We start from the raw sequence: 19,004 nt of genomic DNA, 5'->3' as shown, positions 1-19,004 counted from the left end.
GCGCATCACCCAAACTGAGGCCGCTAGATTACGCCGCTTGGTAGTATTATCAATAGTTATTATAGTCTGTAATCAGACTTCCCAATATGTAATCAAGTTAGACTTGGAAACGATGTTATAAGACGATCGACCCTGGACTTGTGGGGCGAGAGTTTTTGTTGTAAGATATTATTAAGTAATGCAAGTGTTGTTTGATCCAGATGCTTAGTGGCGAGCCAGATCTGCGGGATGCGGATCTGGGGGCGTCACACTTCTAGACTTCTGGACGTGTCACAAAAGATTATTTGTACACTGAGGTTTGAACATATTAATGAACTTCTTCCAGTAGTGTGCAGCAGCATTCTGAAATTCTTCAGACATATAATTTCAATAAATCACTTGTCGTTCTTCGTACAGATTCCTTCAACAGTACTTGCTATTTACCTTGCTTTCTTATCAGAGTTGAGTTGGTACCTCTTTAATTACAAATAGGCTAAACATGTGCCTTTCAATCTCCCCATATTTGTTTGTTAACATAACATGCAAATTATCTAGAGGATAACTCAACTAACTGATAAGACAAAGGATTAAACATGAATTGTAAATAACAAAAAGTTTCTGGTATTTAATTAAACATTCACCAGAATTCAAAATATTTCATTAGATTACAAAAGGATGTTCTTACTGAACATATATTACAAATTCATATTGAATCTATATATATAGAGAGAGATAATCTCTTGAAAATGTCACCCTCCAACCATACTCTCCTTTTGTCTCCAACCATACTCTTCTGAGTCTTCACTTATAGCCAAGCTTATATGGATCATTATATTTGTCAAACCTTTACATACCTGTAAAAAAATCCGTAAAAAGATTACACATCATTATTATCATATTGAATTGATATATTCTATTTGTAACAATATAAAATATTAATAACATACTATTTTTAAATTATAGTCAACCAATATAATTAATCTCATCGAAGTACAATGTCTTGCATATTTAGTAAATTTTGTAGTTAGTGTTACATGTCCAATTTTGGGAACGACTATAATTAACCCTACTGGAGATTCTCTAGCTAAAACATGTTTTGCATAATAATATATTTTGTAATATTTGGTTTGAAGAACATATATAGTTTCCAACTTATTCAATAAAAATATAAGTGTCTACAAAACTAACCATATATACATGCAATTATTTTAATACAAATCAAATTACAGTAAACAAAATCGACTTTAAACGGATTGGATCAATTTATATCCATATCCAATTCATATATTTTCTGGTTTTTTTAGTTGTATCAAAATAAAGATTATTCTTTTCTATTAAATCTATATTTATAAAATAATTTCGGATCAAATCAAATCGACTCTGGATTTTCGTGCCATTGAGATGCCTGTGCTGCCATCCTGGTGTGCGCTTTGATGCGCTTTGTTAAATCTTTTGATAGATTCTGCAATCAAACTTTTTTATTTTTGTAGTTAACAAAAAAGCAAAAACGCATGCACATTTGTTAAAGTTGTTCATAATTCTCTACTTTCATTGGCCGCCTTATAATTAGAGGTGGCCAAACGGTCCAAACCGTCCGGCCCAACCGGAACCGAACCGCCTTTTTAACCGCCCCGGAACCGTCTAAATACGGTCCGGTTCAAAACCGACCGATTCGTTACTAACACGGGCCGAATACGGGTTATAAAATATAGAACCGAACCGTAACCGGCCCGGAACCGTGAGAATTCGTTTAAACCGTCTCGTTTAAACCGTAAAACCGTCGAATCGTTACCGCCCGGACCGAACCGTGAACCGTATAATTTAATTATTTTATTAATTTATAAAGGTATATCAATAAATTATCTAAATTATATTGTAAAGAAAATTATCTAAATTATATTAATTTAATTAATTACCATGTAATTAATTATCAATAAATTGTAAACTAATAAATAATTTACTTAACGGAAACAAAATTAACTAAATTATATTGTAAAGAAAATTACTGAAATTTAAAAATTAAAACGAAATAAAATTTTATATTTTAAAACATAAAATTTTATATTTTAAAACGAAATAAAAAAGTTTATATTTTAATACACTTGATATTATATATTTTAAAACGAAATTTATTATTAAATTAAAGATAAACAGCTGAACCACGGAACCGTTGAACCGCGGAACCACGGTTTGAACCGTGGAACCGCGGAACCGCGGTTAACCGTGGAACCGTGGAACCGCGGAACCGCGGAACCGCGGTTAACCGTGGAACCGTTGGTTCAACGGTAACCTGCAGCCTGAACCAGTACTCTGTCCTGCACTCTGCACTGCCACACTCCAGACTCCACAGCAGCTCCACAGGCCACAGCAGAGCAGAACGGCTCCCTGCGCAGAGCAGGCTCCAACGGCTCCCTGCGCAACGGGCCAACGGCTACCTCCATTAACTCGGCTATTACTGTACGTGATATTCTTGATTGCTATGCACATGCTACTAAAGTTTTTTCATATGTTTATGAACCGAATGTGCATCAAGTTATTATTGAATGTGTTAGTATTGTTACCACTTTACGTGAATATGAAGAAGATCGACATTTTAGTAACATTATTTATGATATGAAAGTGAAATGGATTGAATATTTTACAGATTTCCCATATATTTATGGTATTGCATGCCTACTTGATCCCGGTGTTAGACAAGAAGGTTTAGAAAACATGTTAGAACATTATTATAAGGTGTTAGGAGTTTCATATGATCATGTTTTATATGTTACTAATTGTCTCAATTTATTGCATCGTCTTATAGACATGTACCTTCCAAGTACTGAAACCGCTATACCACCAAAGACAAGTTCTTCAAATAGATTTAATAGTAAAATGTTAGGAATAATAACTAAAAAACAAAAGGTTAGAATTTCTACTACGTCTGCTCCTGTAGCTTCGGCTTCTACTACTATGCTTAGAGAATTTTTTTCTTATAACTATGAATTAGACGAAGATTTTGAAATATTAACATGGTGGAGAAGTCATGAGATACAATTTCCAGTTTTAGCTAAAATTGCAAGGGACGTATTAGTAGTCCCTGCCTCTACAATTGCATCGGAGTCGGCTTTTAGTGCAGGTAGAAGAGTTTTGGATGAGAAAAGATCAAGTCTCGCGCCAGATGCGGTAAAGATTTGCGTTTGTAAAAAAGATTGGGACCAAGCTGCTAAAAGACAACAAGGACTTCAAGAAGATGACTCGGACGGTGAAGAAGATCCTTGGATGTTGATGGATACTTCGTCGTCCGAAGGCGGCAATTCGGCAAATGAACAAGAATAAATAAAAAATTTCTTTCGTTATGTAGTTTTTTATTTAGTTTGTACAAGCGGTTTGTTCCGTTAAAATTTTTAGAGAGGAGTCCTCTCACATTATTTGTAAAACCTTTTTCTAATTTATAAAATTTACAAGAGGTACCGCCCTCGTTTTACCATTTATTTATTAGTTTATAATTTATTATTAATTAAACGAAACAATAACATTTAACAAAAATAAATCGAACAGAAATAAATTTAACAAGTATAAGTCTGCACTTATACTAAAAGCCAAAACATTCACTACAAAACAAAAAAATACACAATCACTCATCAGTTCATCAATCATCACATGTTCACATGTTGACTGGTCCACTGGACCACTGCCTCTGCCTGGCGCCTGCAGTCTGCAGAATCTGTCGGAGACCGCGTTCGAACCGCGAACCGCGAACCGTTCGAACCGCGAACCGTGAACCGCATAACCCGCCAAACCCGCCAAACCGTATAGCACGGTTCCGGTTACCTTCTACAACAGCCCGGCCCGGACCGGACCGGACCGCCATTCTTACCGTGCCGGTTACGGTTCCATCGGTGACGGTTCAAAACCCGTTTGAACCGGCCCGAACCGGCACGGACCGCCCGTTTGGCCGGGTCTACTTATAATACTCGTAACGATGATCTTTGGTGATCTTGTGGTTGGTTGGGTAAGTTTAAAAAAGTGCTTCTTATTTAAAATTGAAGATATAAATCAGAATTGAAAAATAAATTAAGATTTATAATTGATTAAAATATTTGGAAATTCTAATATTTCTAATTTCTTAAAAATACTTCTAATACAAACGGATAAAGAAAAATAAAAACCAACTTCACGGGAAAAGAAGCGCTTGTTATATGCCCTTATTTTGAAATTCCTTTATATTTCCATTTTATTATTTGAAATTAAAAAGATATATGATGCTTAGTAATTTTATATATATAATCAATTAGTCATTGCAGGAAAAGTTGTTTTTTAAAATTAAATTTTTTTTAAATATAAGATAGTCAAACATTCTTTAATGATGCACTTTTTGACTTTAAAATCCGATCTTTCACTTTTGAACTTATTAAACTTATTAATCAAATCCTCCGTATCTATCTGTAGTTCCATCATCCATGCAAAAGGTTCAGTGGGATGAATATACAATACTTAAATTTCTCTGCTTTAACAACATCTCCAACCATCTAAAACCCTTGGCTAAAAGATGAGTTGTCATACTTAAAATAAAAATTTAGCCAACAGGTCAAAAAACTCAACTCCAACCATACTCATCTGTTGTCTATAAATTTAGTCAACCTCCTATGGATGGCTAAATTTGTCGAACCTCTACATGTCTGTAAAAAAATCTGCAGAAAGATTGTACATCATTTATTATCAATTGAACTGATATATTCTATTTTAACAATTTAAAATATTAATTACATACTACTTTTAAATTATAGCCAACCAATATAACCAGTACCATTGAAGCAAAATGTCTTACAGCTTCAACAAATTTTACATAATATCTCACAGGTCCAATTTAACCAACGATTATAGATAACGCCGTTGGAGATACTCTAAGTGTGTTCTAATTCTCCTGTTGCCGCAAAAATAATATGGTGTGAATCATAAACTGAAATCACCTCTTCGCCGGACGGAAATTTTTCAGAATAATTAAATAAAAATTTTAATTGTGCGGACCGATATATATATTCAAACAGATCATCTACATGATGGAACTGGATTTAGATCTGTAGCTGAATTTAAATTTGACTTTGAGATCATAAATTATTTAAGCGAGGATTTAAATTTAATTTTAACTAAATCATATCTGCATCCGACCAACGAGCGCCTCCACTCAGTTTAAATCGAGTAGGAGCCTGTTTGTCCAGGCATTAGCCGAGACTTTACTCTGCTTCCAGCTTTAAACTGAAAAATATCTAGTTGTGTAATAAGTCCGAAAACCGTTTCAAAGTCAGGAATTAGTCGGAAACCTGACTTAAAATCAGAAGTTAATTTGAGATATTTTTTCAGCGATTTGTTTTTTTTAAAAATAAATTTGATAAAAATTACTCATAAGACATAAATTACCTATAAATCACTTTTATTTTTATTATAATATTTTTTAAAAATCCATAACTGATTATTAAGTCAAATTTATCCAAACAGATATTTTAAACTCTTAACTTATCATATAAGTCACGTTAAGTCATAATTCGCCTTAAGTCATAGGTCAGCTTAGCCAAGCGGTAGGTCTAGTCTGAATCGGTTCAAATCGATTAGATCTAGTCTAGATTGGTGATGGTAGAATTTTCTGAACTACGGATGATCCATCGAATCGACCCAAATGACTTTTACAGAACCCTTTTTTTATGATAAGGTCATGAGTTTGGTTTCCTATTTTTAAAACCGACTAAATTTGATACGGGTTTGATTTTTAGATCAACCGAGGCTAAACCCGACCCGAATATCCGAAATCTAATTAGAATCCGAACCAAATCGAAACTGATATTATAAGTTTATCATATATCATTATATATTATATATTATACATATAATATTTATATCATTATCTCGAGATGTTAAGATATGTGTAACAAAAAAATAATTGTATTCCTACCTTTCTTCATCATGTATTATTTATAAGCAGTAATATATAACAAATCAATTAAAATCAATGTATTTATTATCAATGTAACAATTTTTTTTGTTTTTTATTTTACTAGATGAATATTGTTTATTAAATTTTACAATTTAAATGTAATTTGTAGGTGCACCGGAAAAAATAGATTCAAATATTGAATATGATATAGATTATTTTTTTAAATAAAATATCTATCTTTTTATTATAAAGTAAGACATAATCTAATATTAAATAACATTTTTGAAAAGGAAAAGTATCGATAAAAATTTTGTTTACCCAAAAAAGTAACTATAAAATTCATAAATTTTATATTTGAATATGATATTTTATTTTCTTATGTATGAAAACAAAATTTATATTCTATTTTTAATAAGCTGAATTAACAAAACTTATTTTGGAAACTTGAACACATAACTAATACTGCAAAAAGAAAAAATGGAATTTATTTTTAGTGTTGAATTATTATAAGGGTTTTTCTCATAAATAACCAAGTCTTAAATAATTTTTGTAAAAATACTGTCAACTTTTGAAACAAATTGCAAAAATACCGTGTTTTAAAAAATATTTTCAAATATACGGTGGTTGCATATGCAACCATATCTGCAACTGCTAGCAACTATATATGCAACTTAAAATTTTTTTTTTGAAAATTACATTTAGTTGCATAATAAGTTGCAATTAGTTGTAAATGACTAAAAATGAATGTTCTTACAAGGCTGATAGCAATAAAACAAAAACAACCACAACATCAATTATACTCCAACCTTAAACACCTGCCACCACCATCACCAGCCCACAATCCCACATCTAATCTGTTTTGATCTGCTCAAACCCAACACAGTATAATCAACCACACTCCAACCTTTGCACATCCATCACACCCACCGTTGTAGTCACCATCATCACCACCAGGCCACAGCCTTGCCTCCGATCTGATCTACTCAAACTCAACATATTACAATTTGAATTAATCTGATCTGCTGTAATATAAACATCATTTATTTCATCGCAATTGAGAGAGAGGGGGCGATGAATTTTAGAGATGAAAATAGTTTTTGATTGTAATTTGAGAGAGAAACAGATAGATGGAGAGAAATCGAGAGAAATTAAGGAGAGAGATGGAGAGAGAGAGGAAAAAAAAGTGAGGAGAGAGATAGAGAGAAAAAGAGATAAGACGGTGCAAACCATAGATATGCAAGTTTTGAGTTATTGTTTGTAGAAAACCGTATGTTTGCAACATTACGGGATACCGTAGTATTGCAAATAAGATGCTAAAACGCAGTATACTTCATAAATACTCTTATTATAATTGCTAACATAATCATGAATATTTTAGTATACTTGTAATAATTTGAAAATATAATAATCCTTGAACAAAAAACTCTTTTATGAACCTATATTTTTTATTAAAATTTTGTAACATAATTTTCTGATTTTGATTCGAACCGAACCGAATCAAAAATCAGTAATTCGATTTTAAAATTCTAATTCTAATCCAATTCGATTCAAATTTGATGTCAAAAAATTATCTAATTTAAATTTACTTTTGCGAAACCGAACTATTGCGTACTGACTAGAGAAACCAGAGTACGTATAGCATACAAATGGAAGGAAGATATTTAGATGGGTTATTAATATCTTGTCCACCCTGGCAATTAATAATGCGCTTTTCATCTCAAAAGCGTACAATTCTATCAGTACTTTCGTCATTTCTCTCACTCCAAACACGCCCTCTCTCTCTCTCTCTCTCTCTCTCTCTCTCTCTCTCTCTCTCTCCAGCTATCTTCTCCTCATTTCTCTCTGACTTTCTCTCCTCCTAATCTCACCGCCTCATCCAACTAATTATATGCTTCACTTGTAGCTATCTATACATACGCCTGTACATACACACACATATGGGAGAAGAATTCAAGTTTTCCGACTACGACGCCGGAAAAGTCGACGACGACGATCACGTCTCCGACTGGGAGATCGGTTTACCCACCGCGGACGACTTGACGCCGTTATCTCAGCCGTTGATTCCACCGGAACTCGCCTCGGCGTTCAGCATATCGCCGGAGCCCTACCGGACGACGCTCGACGTCAATCGCGCCTCGCAGAACACTTTATCCGGTCTTCGTGGACAGTATTCGAAGTATTTTGATACTTTTGATACTGAAAAGTTTAGAGAATTTGACGGAGATGAGACGGATGTGACGGATTCTCGAAAATCGAGGCGAATTGATGCGGAGGAAGCGGATTCGAGGAAGAAGGCGAGACTTGTTTGGACTCCGCAATTGCATAAGAGGTTTGTGGACGTGGTCGCGCATTTAGGGATTAAGAATGCGGTTCCGAAGACGATTATGCAGATGATGAATGTGGAAGGATTGACACGAGAGAATGTAGCCAGTCATTTGCAGAAGTATAGGCTTTATTTGAAGAGGATGCACGGATTGTCGAATGAAGGTCCGTCTGCTTCGGATCATTTGTTTGCTTCCACTCCAGTGCCTCGGAGTTTAAATGAGGGGAATGTGAGTGGAAATGGTAATGTGATTGGTAATGGCAATGGACGTGTACCAGTGCAAGTTCCGATGGCTTATGGAGGAGCACCGATGGTGCCTATGCCGATGTATGGACATATGGGAATGGGAATGGGAATGGGAATGCCTCAGGCTGGGGGTTATCCAGGATTTGAGTATAGTGGGATGATGCAAAATAAGTTTGGTTCTGTTAATTCGTATCAACGAATCACTCCGAGTGATAAATGATCATTTGGCAGTTGGATTTGAATCGAAGGGAGGTTAGATTTTTGCTCTCTTGGAGCTTCATTTGTTTTTTTTTTTTTTTTTTAATGGAAATCAGGTCTTTTGACTTCTATAATTGTGACGATGGATGATATATAGTTTATGTGAATAATTTTGAATTGTTTGTTGTTCAGATTATTGTTTTGGATTATATATGTGTTTTCATAGATAAATGCTGCAGTAGGCACTTTTTTTACCCCATAAAAACTAATTATTAGAGTGAATGATTAAGTTTTCTGTTAACGAGAAATTATGTTGCAAGTGAGAATAAAGTCCGATGATATTTCAACATGGCCTTGTTTATTATTGGGTTTGGATAAATAATATTTGTTTGAGTTGCATTCCAGCTAGTCAGCAACATCATTGTACTTTATGCTCCTTTATGCAAAGGAGATGCTGATAATTTCAATGCTCTATACTTTGTGGTCTCTTTAAGAATAACAGAGTAAGCTGTATTTATTTACTTTGTGGTCTTAATAGTATATGGAGAGCCGTGATTTAATCTTTCAATCTTATGTTTTCACGTGTTCTTGATCAATGATGTGTAATCTGGGGATTGCTCAGTAGGGGTCAGAACCAGCTGGACTTTAGGCATTGGTGAAACAACTGGTTGCTTCTTTCTGTTGTTTTGACATGTTATCCGGATCTGTGCTGATCTTGGCAAAGAAAAGAGTGTCAGACGAAGAGACTGAGTTAAGTATTTCTTGAGTTGGTAAAGACGTAAAGTTGAGGGATTCATATTGTTGTTTCAATATGTTATTGAAAAATATATAAGATTCTATATGGCTCGCATCAGTGTCAGGTAAGGAAAATTGTTGGGTGAATATGTTGATAAAACCAGGTTAAGTATGTGTGTTATATATAAGATCTCATGTGCCTTGCAACACTGCCAGTAAGAGTATCTTAATTATTACCTCGTTTCTAATATTGTAGAATCTGAGCTAGTGATGTTTCATGTTTATATATCTGGAAGTTTTGTTTTTTCCGAGGGTCCCCTTTTGTAATTCTTCTTGACCCCTTATAAAATTTGCTAGAGGATTGCGCCTTCATTAGCTATTATTTGATATTGCACCTTTACAAATAATAAATCTTGAGCTTCACTGCTTACCTCTGCACTGCTCTAGATTTTATAAACAATGGACTCTTAATGTTTCATGTGTTTGTGTTTTCTTATCTTGCCGTTTGAAGCTTATGAATAATTGTAATAGTTTTTTATAATTCTATTCCCAGTTGAAACGGTGATAAACAAATGCAACCTCTATTGTTGAATCTGACAATGTATGGGGACATGCAATGTGACATGTTTAAAGGGCATAATGTGTGTCCAAAAGATCATAAAAATGCAGAGCAAAGGAATATAATGTATTAGGAAGTACATTTGAGAGTCATCTACAGTCTAATGTGGAAATAGGGGAATTTTTCACATGATCACGTCGTCTAATTGGGAAGGCACTTGCTCTTGTTGCAAGAGATGTGGGTCCGAATCTAACCGTGATCCATTTCTCATAATTGTTAAGTTATCTAAACATTGCAAAAACGATAAACATGTAACGTATTGGCCGCCATCCTAAAATTAGTAAATAGATACAATCTTCCCCTTTTGATGTGATCAGACTATAATGAGAAACCGGAAAACAGAAATTTTGGAAAGATAACACAGTAGGAACTTTCTTGTACATTTATATTCATGCCTCTTTTTTGTCACACCATAATGCATTTTTTACTTCAGACTGTTGCATCATTTTCCCGTTATAAGTTGAATGACTACTGATGCTTGAATGCTTAGTATCTTACATAGCTAACAGAATAGTCATTGGTTGCAATTTTGGCTTTGCACATAAATGTTCTTTTGTTGCATATGATATATATATTCTCTTTTCTACTGATGTAGCACTACTCAGCTGCTGATTATCAGGTGGTCTAATCACATCTTTGTCTTGCATTTACTGAAATTATCTTCCTGCTTAGATACGCTTTTGAAATAAACTTAATCAGGTGGTGAATTGTTTTTCTTCCACTTAATTCATGACTGTTCTCTGCACTTCCTAAAGCTTCATATTTATTGACAGCCTCTCTGTGTTCTGATTTTTAACATCATCACAGTATCTGGAATGACTAGGAAAAATGATTTTTTTGGAAATTTGTATGTAAAAGACTGGTTTCTGTCTTTTTCTCTATGAGAGTAGTACAAATAGGTTATCTTGTATTGTATTAGGTCGCATATAGGGTTTAACTTTTGTAGAGTCAGTATAACAGTTCTCAAATTTCTCAGGTTTACAAGTAAAAAGTTTTGTAACAAGTCCAGTCTTAATTTTTCATGGTACAGTTTTTTTTAAGTATGAGTCTGAAAAATGATAAATGTTTTTATGTTTACCTCTATAATTAAGTGTGCAATCCTTTCAAGCATGGACAATGAAGATATTGCACCCTGGAACTAGGACAATATGAGATCATAATGAAGCCTTTGGTTTTTCGCTTCACAATGGTATTAATGTATAGGACCTGTCATGTGTGATTAAGAGCATGCTGTTTGCTAAGCAAGGTAGCTTGACGAAGTGTTGGAACTAAATGTATTTGGCACAGGATGGGCTTGTTACGAACTTTTCTTAAAGTAGCCAGTGTTTCTAGTTCTCTGATTTGTATTACTGTTGGCTGTTCCCTTTATTTCAGTATCTTTTGGCAGGATTGGAGTTTGTACCACTCTTTCGACCTAACTATGGTATGCCTAGAATGATATCTTTTCTCTGTTGAGTTTATAAATGTATTACTTCAAAAATGTATTTAGCATGATATGATATGTTTCATGTCAGTACATGCTGTATGTTATGCATTTAAAATCGTTTGAATGCAAGTTTCTTGGAGTTCTACGCAGTAATATAGCTAGATAATATGCCGTATGATCATTTTATGTAATTCTGTTGAGTGACACCATATTAGAAAATTCGAAGGGGCTGCTGCAAGTGAATTAGGCGGTGCTTGATGAGAAACCTAGGAGTGTGCTTTAGGTGTAGTATATCCATTTCCTAAAAGGTGAAGTAATGAAGAGGTTGATATTTGTTATCTTCCTCGTGTCCTCTTGAAAGCTTAGGCACAGTTTAGCAGATCAAGGTAGACCGATAACATATCACAGGCGATCACTGTACCTGAGTTGATCTGTGTGTTCGCGGATCCATCCAAGAGAAATAAATATCTTGTATCAACAATTATTGGTTTCGGGCAGAGGTTCTATATGTGCAGACAGTATTTACTCTTAGTTCGTATATGCAGAATGTTTACTCCTCTGGACTGGCATTTTATGATTTAAGCTGTAGGTTGTGGTTCTTTGCACTATATGATTTCTTCTGTTGGTTTGGTTCTTTGCCTAACGCATATTACTGGAAGTAGCATCTGGTTGGTAAATACTTGTTCAGCCTAAAAAAAGATTATGAAAAGTGAAACCAGACTTAAAAGTACAAGAATATGCGTTTCATTTGTTTTCTCGGTAAATATGCTTTAGTTTGGTTTGGCCTGTTTGTTGAGTTTGATTACGCAGCGTCTTTGTGTTTCTCCATTAAGATAGATACAAGGGTGGTCTTTGTTGATGGTGAATAGGCAATTCGATCTTATCCGAGTGGTAGAACGAGTTGATAGGAAATTCCAAGGGGTGGTCTTGTTGGAGGTGAACAAGCAATTCGATCTTATCCAGCTCCTAGAACAAGTAGATAGGAAATTCCAAATGATGGGTCTATTTATGGATGCAATTCCACATTCTGCACTACACTCAACTTATTTTATCTGAGATTTGGTGCTTCTTATTTGTAGTTATTGCTGACATGAGATTTGGTTGAGAAAACAAATAGATATTTCATCGTCCCCTCGAGGAAACAGAAACGCAGGGCTTGGGTGTGCGTAATCTAAACAATTGTTAGCCAGGACCGCGGGTTGTGAAGGACAGAGTTGATCCAGGGCCCTGGGTGTTCGTAATCTAAACAATTGTTAACCGGAACCGCGGGTTGTGAAGGACAGAGCTGATCGTTAGGTCAACTCGGTTCGCTTGACCTGGCTCGTTAACAAGTTCGAGTTCAAACAAATAAATGTTGGTGTTTATGAAAATTTTAACAAAAAATAACTTAAATGTTATATTTATATGTTTAATCATAATGTTTTATTGTATTACAAATACACATTACCTATCTTCTATTAAACAAATCAAACAATCAATAAATCGTTCATCATGCCATTGTAATATTCGGGTAATATGTAAAAAGTTGCGATCAAGAACTAGTTATATCAGAACTTATCTGCAAGGATGGTAACTACAACAAAATAGTCAAGTGATACTGAATTACTGATAGTTTTAATTTTACTTATTGTCCTTTTTCATTTTCAATTTTATAATTTACTTTATATTTTTAAGTGTGTACTATTGATAAGCGGATTTTATATCCGCTTGAAAGCCTTCGTTTTGACTTAAATTGATGATTTGGCCTCAAGCATGTGGTGTTTTTGATGTGTTTTGTGTTGACGTGCGTAGAGCATCTAGTTGGATGAAAAATGAAGGTTTCTAAGCTTGCATGGTGGTTGAAAAGGCGTGAAAACGAGCAAACGGCGAAGGAAATGGAGCGAGGACACGCCAGGCCAGGGGGCGGCGCGCCCCGCGTCCTGAAAAAGAAAACTTGTTTCGCATGTTTTGAATGGGTTGCTGCTACGGCCTTCCTAGGGCACTTAAAACATGAATTGTGGAAGAAAAAGAAGACACATATTATACGAGAGAGCACGTGACGGCTATCGAGGAGAAGATCAAGTTGTTTAATTTCATCTTTGTAATTTTTTGAAGTAGGCGTAACTTTGGATGCTCATTCGGATTTGTCTCATAACTTTTACTCTAGTTCTATAGTATTATTGTTTTAGACTATTCAGTATAATGTTTACATTCGAACCCATGATGACGAGTAGTTCGATTATGAGCTAAACGTTATCGTGGGATTCTAACAGATTTATCTATGGATTTCAGTAATTGATTTGCCTTAAATATTTGTGTGATGAATGTTGATTTCTTCGTATTGGTTGTACTTATTCTATTTGGATGCGTAGCTAACATCTAAATTGTGTATTAATCTTTATTGAAGCGAAAGTGGATATATTGATTTAGAACTTGCCATGCGAACATAGGATTATGTATTCGATATACATGATTAGTGGTGTGATTTTAACTATTTTGCATCGCCCTATGTAATCTTGATAGATAGCTTGCTTGTAAACCATTATGTTTTCAAATCTTATAGACATATAGGGTCTAAGCATAATTGGTGTCTATTCGACTTCTATCTTAATTGTGGATGTGGAATAGTATGGTACACGTATATTGAAAGATAGCGTGTATCAGTTTCGTGTTATCTGATTAATTCTCAACCATCACATATCGATAAAGGTATAACTCTGAAGGAAGTATATAGTGAAGCTAGAATCCCATATTTTATTCTCATAAGTAATCCAGTTTAATCACTTAGTTATAATTCTCAGTTTCAATAATTCGAGTTTAATTAGTAAGTTAGATAAAAACCAACCAACTTGTATTTGTCCGAGCATTGAATAATAGTCATGCATTGTTGCATAAGTGCATATTACTTGATACACCAGTCTCTGTGGGAACAAACTGAATTTGATTCTCTACTACTTTGTGACCACGTACGCTTGCGTGATTTTGTGCAAACAACTATTTAGTATTTAAGCAAAGTCAAAAAATGAAATTAGAAAAAAGTTATAAAATTTATCGATCTGATATCAACTCGATTCGGTTCATTAATAATTCAAACTCAACTTCATCGTCAACGAAGTTCCAACCATAAAAAAAGATCGATAAGATTATAAAATTTGACTAGACTTGAAAAAACAAATTTAACTCAAATTCGAATTCAATAAAATTCGCCGGACCTGATTTGTTTACTACCCCTAGTGATAAGATGCTGATTATAGATGGAGCTGGGACAAACAACAAACAATGTTAGTGAATGTTGCAGCCCTTTTAATTTTATTGCTTCCTTTGACTTTTATGTTTCGAAAAAAATACTCCTTCCTTCCTATTTTAACAGTCTTCTTACAAATTTCACACATATTTCACACATATTAGAAATATTATTCCCTCTGTTTTTTTTACTTAACGCTTTGACTTTGGACACACTTTTAAATATATTTACTAGATAGTTAAAAATATTATTATCTAAATTTTTTTTTTCCAAATAAAAATATATAACTAAAATATTTATTCACAAAAAAACCATTCTAAAAAAATAATTTTTACTATCCGGTATTCTTCAGTCGAGATACTACTCCCCATGCGAAGCAGGAGTTGCGTCAGCAATTAAGATTCAAAGAAGCAGTAGTTTTTACTTGGGACTTCCCAACATGATCAGCAGAAATAAATCAGCAGTCTTCGGTTTTATCAAAGAAAAATTGCAGGATTGGTAGGTTGTTGGTCTGATGCTTGTAGGAGTAATTCCTTGCCAGCAAGCACAGTTAGACTATACCCTTTTATTTTATTTTATGAAGTTTCAGTTTGTATATGGGAAATCCATCTTGTTTTTCTCTTATATAGTTTTTGGTGTACGTGGGCAACAAAAGAAATATACTCAAACCATGACCACAATTAGGGGTGTAATCGAACCGAGCCGAGTCGAACACTGCCAGGCTCGGCTCGAGCTCGACTGAAAAATTCGGGGCTCGAGCTCGGGTTCGAGTTCGACCGAGCCTTTAATATCAAGCTCGAAGCTCGGCTCGTAAATAGTTCAATAGGCTCGAGTTCGGCTCGAAAGCTCGAATCGAGTCACCAAATATTGACAAAAACTCGAAATATGATCGGTTCGACTCGAGTTCGATTCGATTAAATATATAAATTATAAATAAAATATTAAATATATTTGTAAAAAAATTATTAATAATAAAAAAATTAAAAAATAATAGAGGCTCGATAAGGCTCGCGAACCTTACGAGCCGAGTAATTTGAAGCTCGAGCTCGGCTCGGTAAAACATCCAAATAGCTCGAGTTCGAGCTCGGCTCGATTATTACCGAATCAAATTCGAATATTTTACGAGCCGAGCTCGAATAGCTCACGAACCGTTTGATTTGTTTACACCCCTAACCACAATGTGCTTCCCCCATTCATCTCATAAATTCATAATTGCACTTAAGTGTTGAGACCCTTGAACACCTCTCAAGGAAGGGGTACTAAAAAGCCAGACGTTAGCTGCTCATCAAACAATTATAAAGTCGATTCTGCTTCTGTAATGTCAAGACTGAGAAATATTACTTCATCTTTGGTTATTCATGTATATCTTATACTACACTGGATAGTAAGGCCCTCAAAAGCCATCTAAACCTTCATATCAGATATCAAATCCATACATCATGAAACATAAAACATGAGTGATCATGCCTATTCCACCACACCAATGATCTCTGTAAAACAGTGTTAACTGACAAAGGCTAAAAGTATTATTTCTTTAAATATTCTAGTTCTTTTCTTTTAGAACAAAGCATCAATAAAATGGAACTTCAACTACAGTTTACAAACTCATATAAAGAAATTTCATAATTCAAATATCCTTCACAGAAATCCCAAAACATAACAGGACATCCCAAAAATCTTATCATCCAGTACAAAATATCAAATCATAAGAGTAATAGTCTTTATTCCTTGTTGAAACTAGCTTGCCCTCGGTGCAGCCCATTCAACATTGAGTATGAGGTTGTCATAACCATAACCATTGAGCTTGTTGATAGCTCTCTCAGCGTCCTCCCTGCTCACAAAATTTACAAAACCAAAACCCCTGCTCATACCAGTCTTCTGGTCAATGGCAACATAAGTGCGGGTGACAGGACCAAAAGTACGGAAGAGCTCAAGCAAGTCAGGCTCGCGAGTGTCTTCTGATAGATTTGTAACCCGGACTGAATTCTCTTCAGTCCTGCGTCTCATATCAGAACCAGTAGTCCTCTCTGCCCCGGGTCGCAGGCTGGGAGGAACATATGCTCCTTTTGTAGCACCTGGTGCAGCTGCAGCATCTGATGTAGGTGCCTGCTCATTGAATGTTTCACTTGGCTGAGCGAGATCCTTGTAGGGACACCTTGCAGACCAGTGATCTCCTTTCTTACCGCAGGTTCTGCAAACCATAAGAACAGCACCTGCTTTCCCAAATTGAGACAAAGCATCTCCACTAGCCTTTGCTTCTCCTTCTTTGCTACCTATCATGAGTAACATATATCAGAATGTTAGTATATCAAAAGTGGCATATTAACTCTACCAAAACCATAATAGAAGCATTTATCAACTATCACACATTAAGAAGAAGTTATTTTTTTCACAATAACAGACTGTAATATCCTGACAGTTGTTAAATCTCCAACTTAATAGTTATATGTGCGGTTATCGTGAAATATCATGAGATCAGCTGGAATAACAAAAGAGTGCTCGAATTGCTAGTTTAATCTTATTTAGTTTTATTTAATCCTGTTCTTTTTCTGTTTCAGTTTCTTCCCCCTAGGTCGAGCATATCCTCTAATCTGTGAAAAGGGTGCCAAAATTAGCTTCGAACAAATACATATATATCCGACAAAAATGGACAGGATTCTCTTCAGGAAGAAAATATCATTGTAGTATTTCCATCGACTACAACCAAAAAATTAAAAACATTTGACACAGTTCATCCTGTTACCTTTCCCTTCACATTCACGAAAAAGGCAAATAAACTGAAGACAAGAGATTAAAAAAAAAAAAGAAGCCAAGCCAGTCACGTATTCATTTCTATACTAAATGAGAAGAAGTATTAAGGTCCCCCCCCCCCCCCCCTCTCCCTCCCTCCTTCACAGTTCAAAGTACAAAGACTGTAAGGGGGCAACTGGCAATGTAGGATGGTGAAACAGAGTGGGTCCAGAGTTGAGCAGTAGATTTTTGTAAAGTGCATCCAAAGATTGGGTACTACAAGTCATCGATGGCCGTAGGTTTATAAATCAAGAGGATAAACTTGCTTTACCACTATGGTTTACAGACCCAGATATTACAAATCAAATACATAATCAAAAGAATATCATCAGAAACAACTCAGAATCATCATCTTGGTTCTCCAAATTACTTCATTGGAACAGAATATGAAGTCCTTAAACATCCACTTCCGTGATAAATACTTTAATTTTCTCGCATTGTTATAAGCTCAACATCTAATGTATATTTGATTAAAGCATAAAACAATACACAAAAATCAAACTACTTCCTTGAAACTAATAACATCGAATTGAGCAAAACGAACTAAAACACGATTACCGGAATTTAACATTCCAATTTCATATAATATAAAACAAAAACACAATCTCACATAAATTAATAAAAACACTAACAATTGGGCAGTAACAATTTCACAACATCGAAACAATAGAAAAATATTCATACCGGGAGCGCGAGGCCGTTCAAGAAGAATCTCCTCAGTAGAAACCATAGTCAATCTAGCACCAACATCCTCATGAACAGCATCACCAAACTTGGGCCAAGATCTGCGCTCAACAGCACGCTTACTGAGCCTCGCATTGGCGAGTTTCCTGACACGAATAGTGCTGGTAATCTTGACCTTATGGCCCTCATCGTTGAACTTGTGCTCAATCACTTTCTTGAGGCCGTTGTGGTCCGGCCCAATAACCTGGCGCGGGGGGAGGAGATAGGCGTAGTCCTCTCCATCTTCTTCCTCTTCGAGCTCGCCCCATCGGACCTTGTTTGGAGCTGCGATTGAAACTGCCATTGTTTTGGGATTCGCTTAATTAGGGTTTGTGATACAGAGGTGTGTTTGTGCGGGTGTGGGACAATTTATATGGCTGTCAATTGGGCTGGGCCTCAGGACGTGGTTTTTATTATAATTATTCTCCGCTCTTTTTTATTTAAATATTAAAATTTAAATAAAATAAAATTTTAAATAAATTTAAATAAAATTTTAAATTTATTAAAAATTTATTCTTAAAATAGTTATACTACCCCTTATTTTAAGAGTCTTTTTTGTACTCCCTCGTCCCAATACGTTCACTATTTGCACGCATTTTGAGACTCCAATAGAGGATATTTATATAATAACTAGTTGAGAAGCTGCGCGTTGCGGCAGCTTGTAAAAATTATATAATTATTCAAAATTAATATTTGTAAGATAAAATAAATGTGTGGCAGTTTATAAAAATTATATTAATGATTCAAAATTCATATTTATGGAATAAAATAAATTTAATATTATAAATATCTCGATGCAATACCAATATTAATATATAAAATTAAAAAATT

The 19,004-nt window shown here is 34.8% G+C and overlaps 2 protein-coding genes across 2 annotated transcripts; one reads left to right on the top strand and one right to left on the bottom strand.

Moving 5' to 3' along the window:
* The first annotated feature begins 7,613 nt into the window (after positions 1–7,613).
* LOC108215770 (transcription factor PCL1) lies at positions 7,614–9,642 on the top strand. Its single transcript, XM_064092540.1, has one exon. The coding sequence runs from the start codon at positions 7,828–7,830 to the stop codon at positions 8,677–8,679; it is 852 nt and encodes a 283-aa protein (XP_063948610.1). The 5' UTR covers positions 7,614–7,827; the 3' UTR covers positions 8,680–9,642.
* A 6,609-nt stretch (positions 9,643–16,251) lies between these two features.
* LOC108215833 (uncharacterized) lies at positions 16,252–18,550 on the bottom strand. The gene is made up of 2 exons (XM_017388422.2): positions 18,135–18,550; positions 16,252–16,933 (listed from the first exon to the last, which is right to left on the bottom strand). The coding sequence occupies exons 1-2, from the start codon at positions 18,475–18,477 to the stop codon at positions 16,398–16,400; spliced, it is 879 nt and encodes a 292-aa protein (XP_017243911.1). The 5' UTR covers positions 18,478–18,550; the 3' UTR covers positions 16,252–16,397.
* Positions 18,551–19,004: the final 454 nt, after the last annotated feature.

This window comes from Daucus carota, chromosome 4, assembly GCF_001625215.2.
Source record: "Daucus carota subsp. sativus chromosome 4, DH1 v3.0, whole genome shotgun sequence".
NCBI lineage: Eukaryota > Viridiplantae > Streptophyta > Magnoliopsida > Apiales > Apiaceae > Daucus > Daucus carota.
Note: the sequence above shows the minus strand (reverse complement) of the source record. Positions and strands in the feature narration are given on the sequence as shown.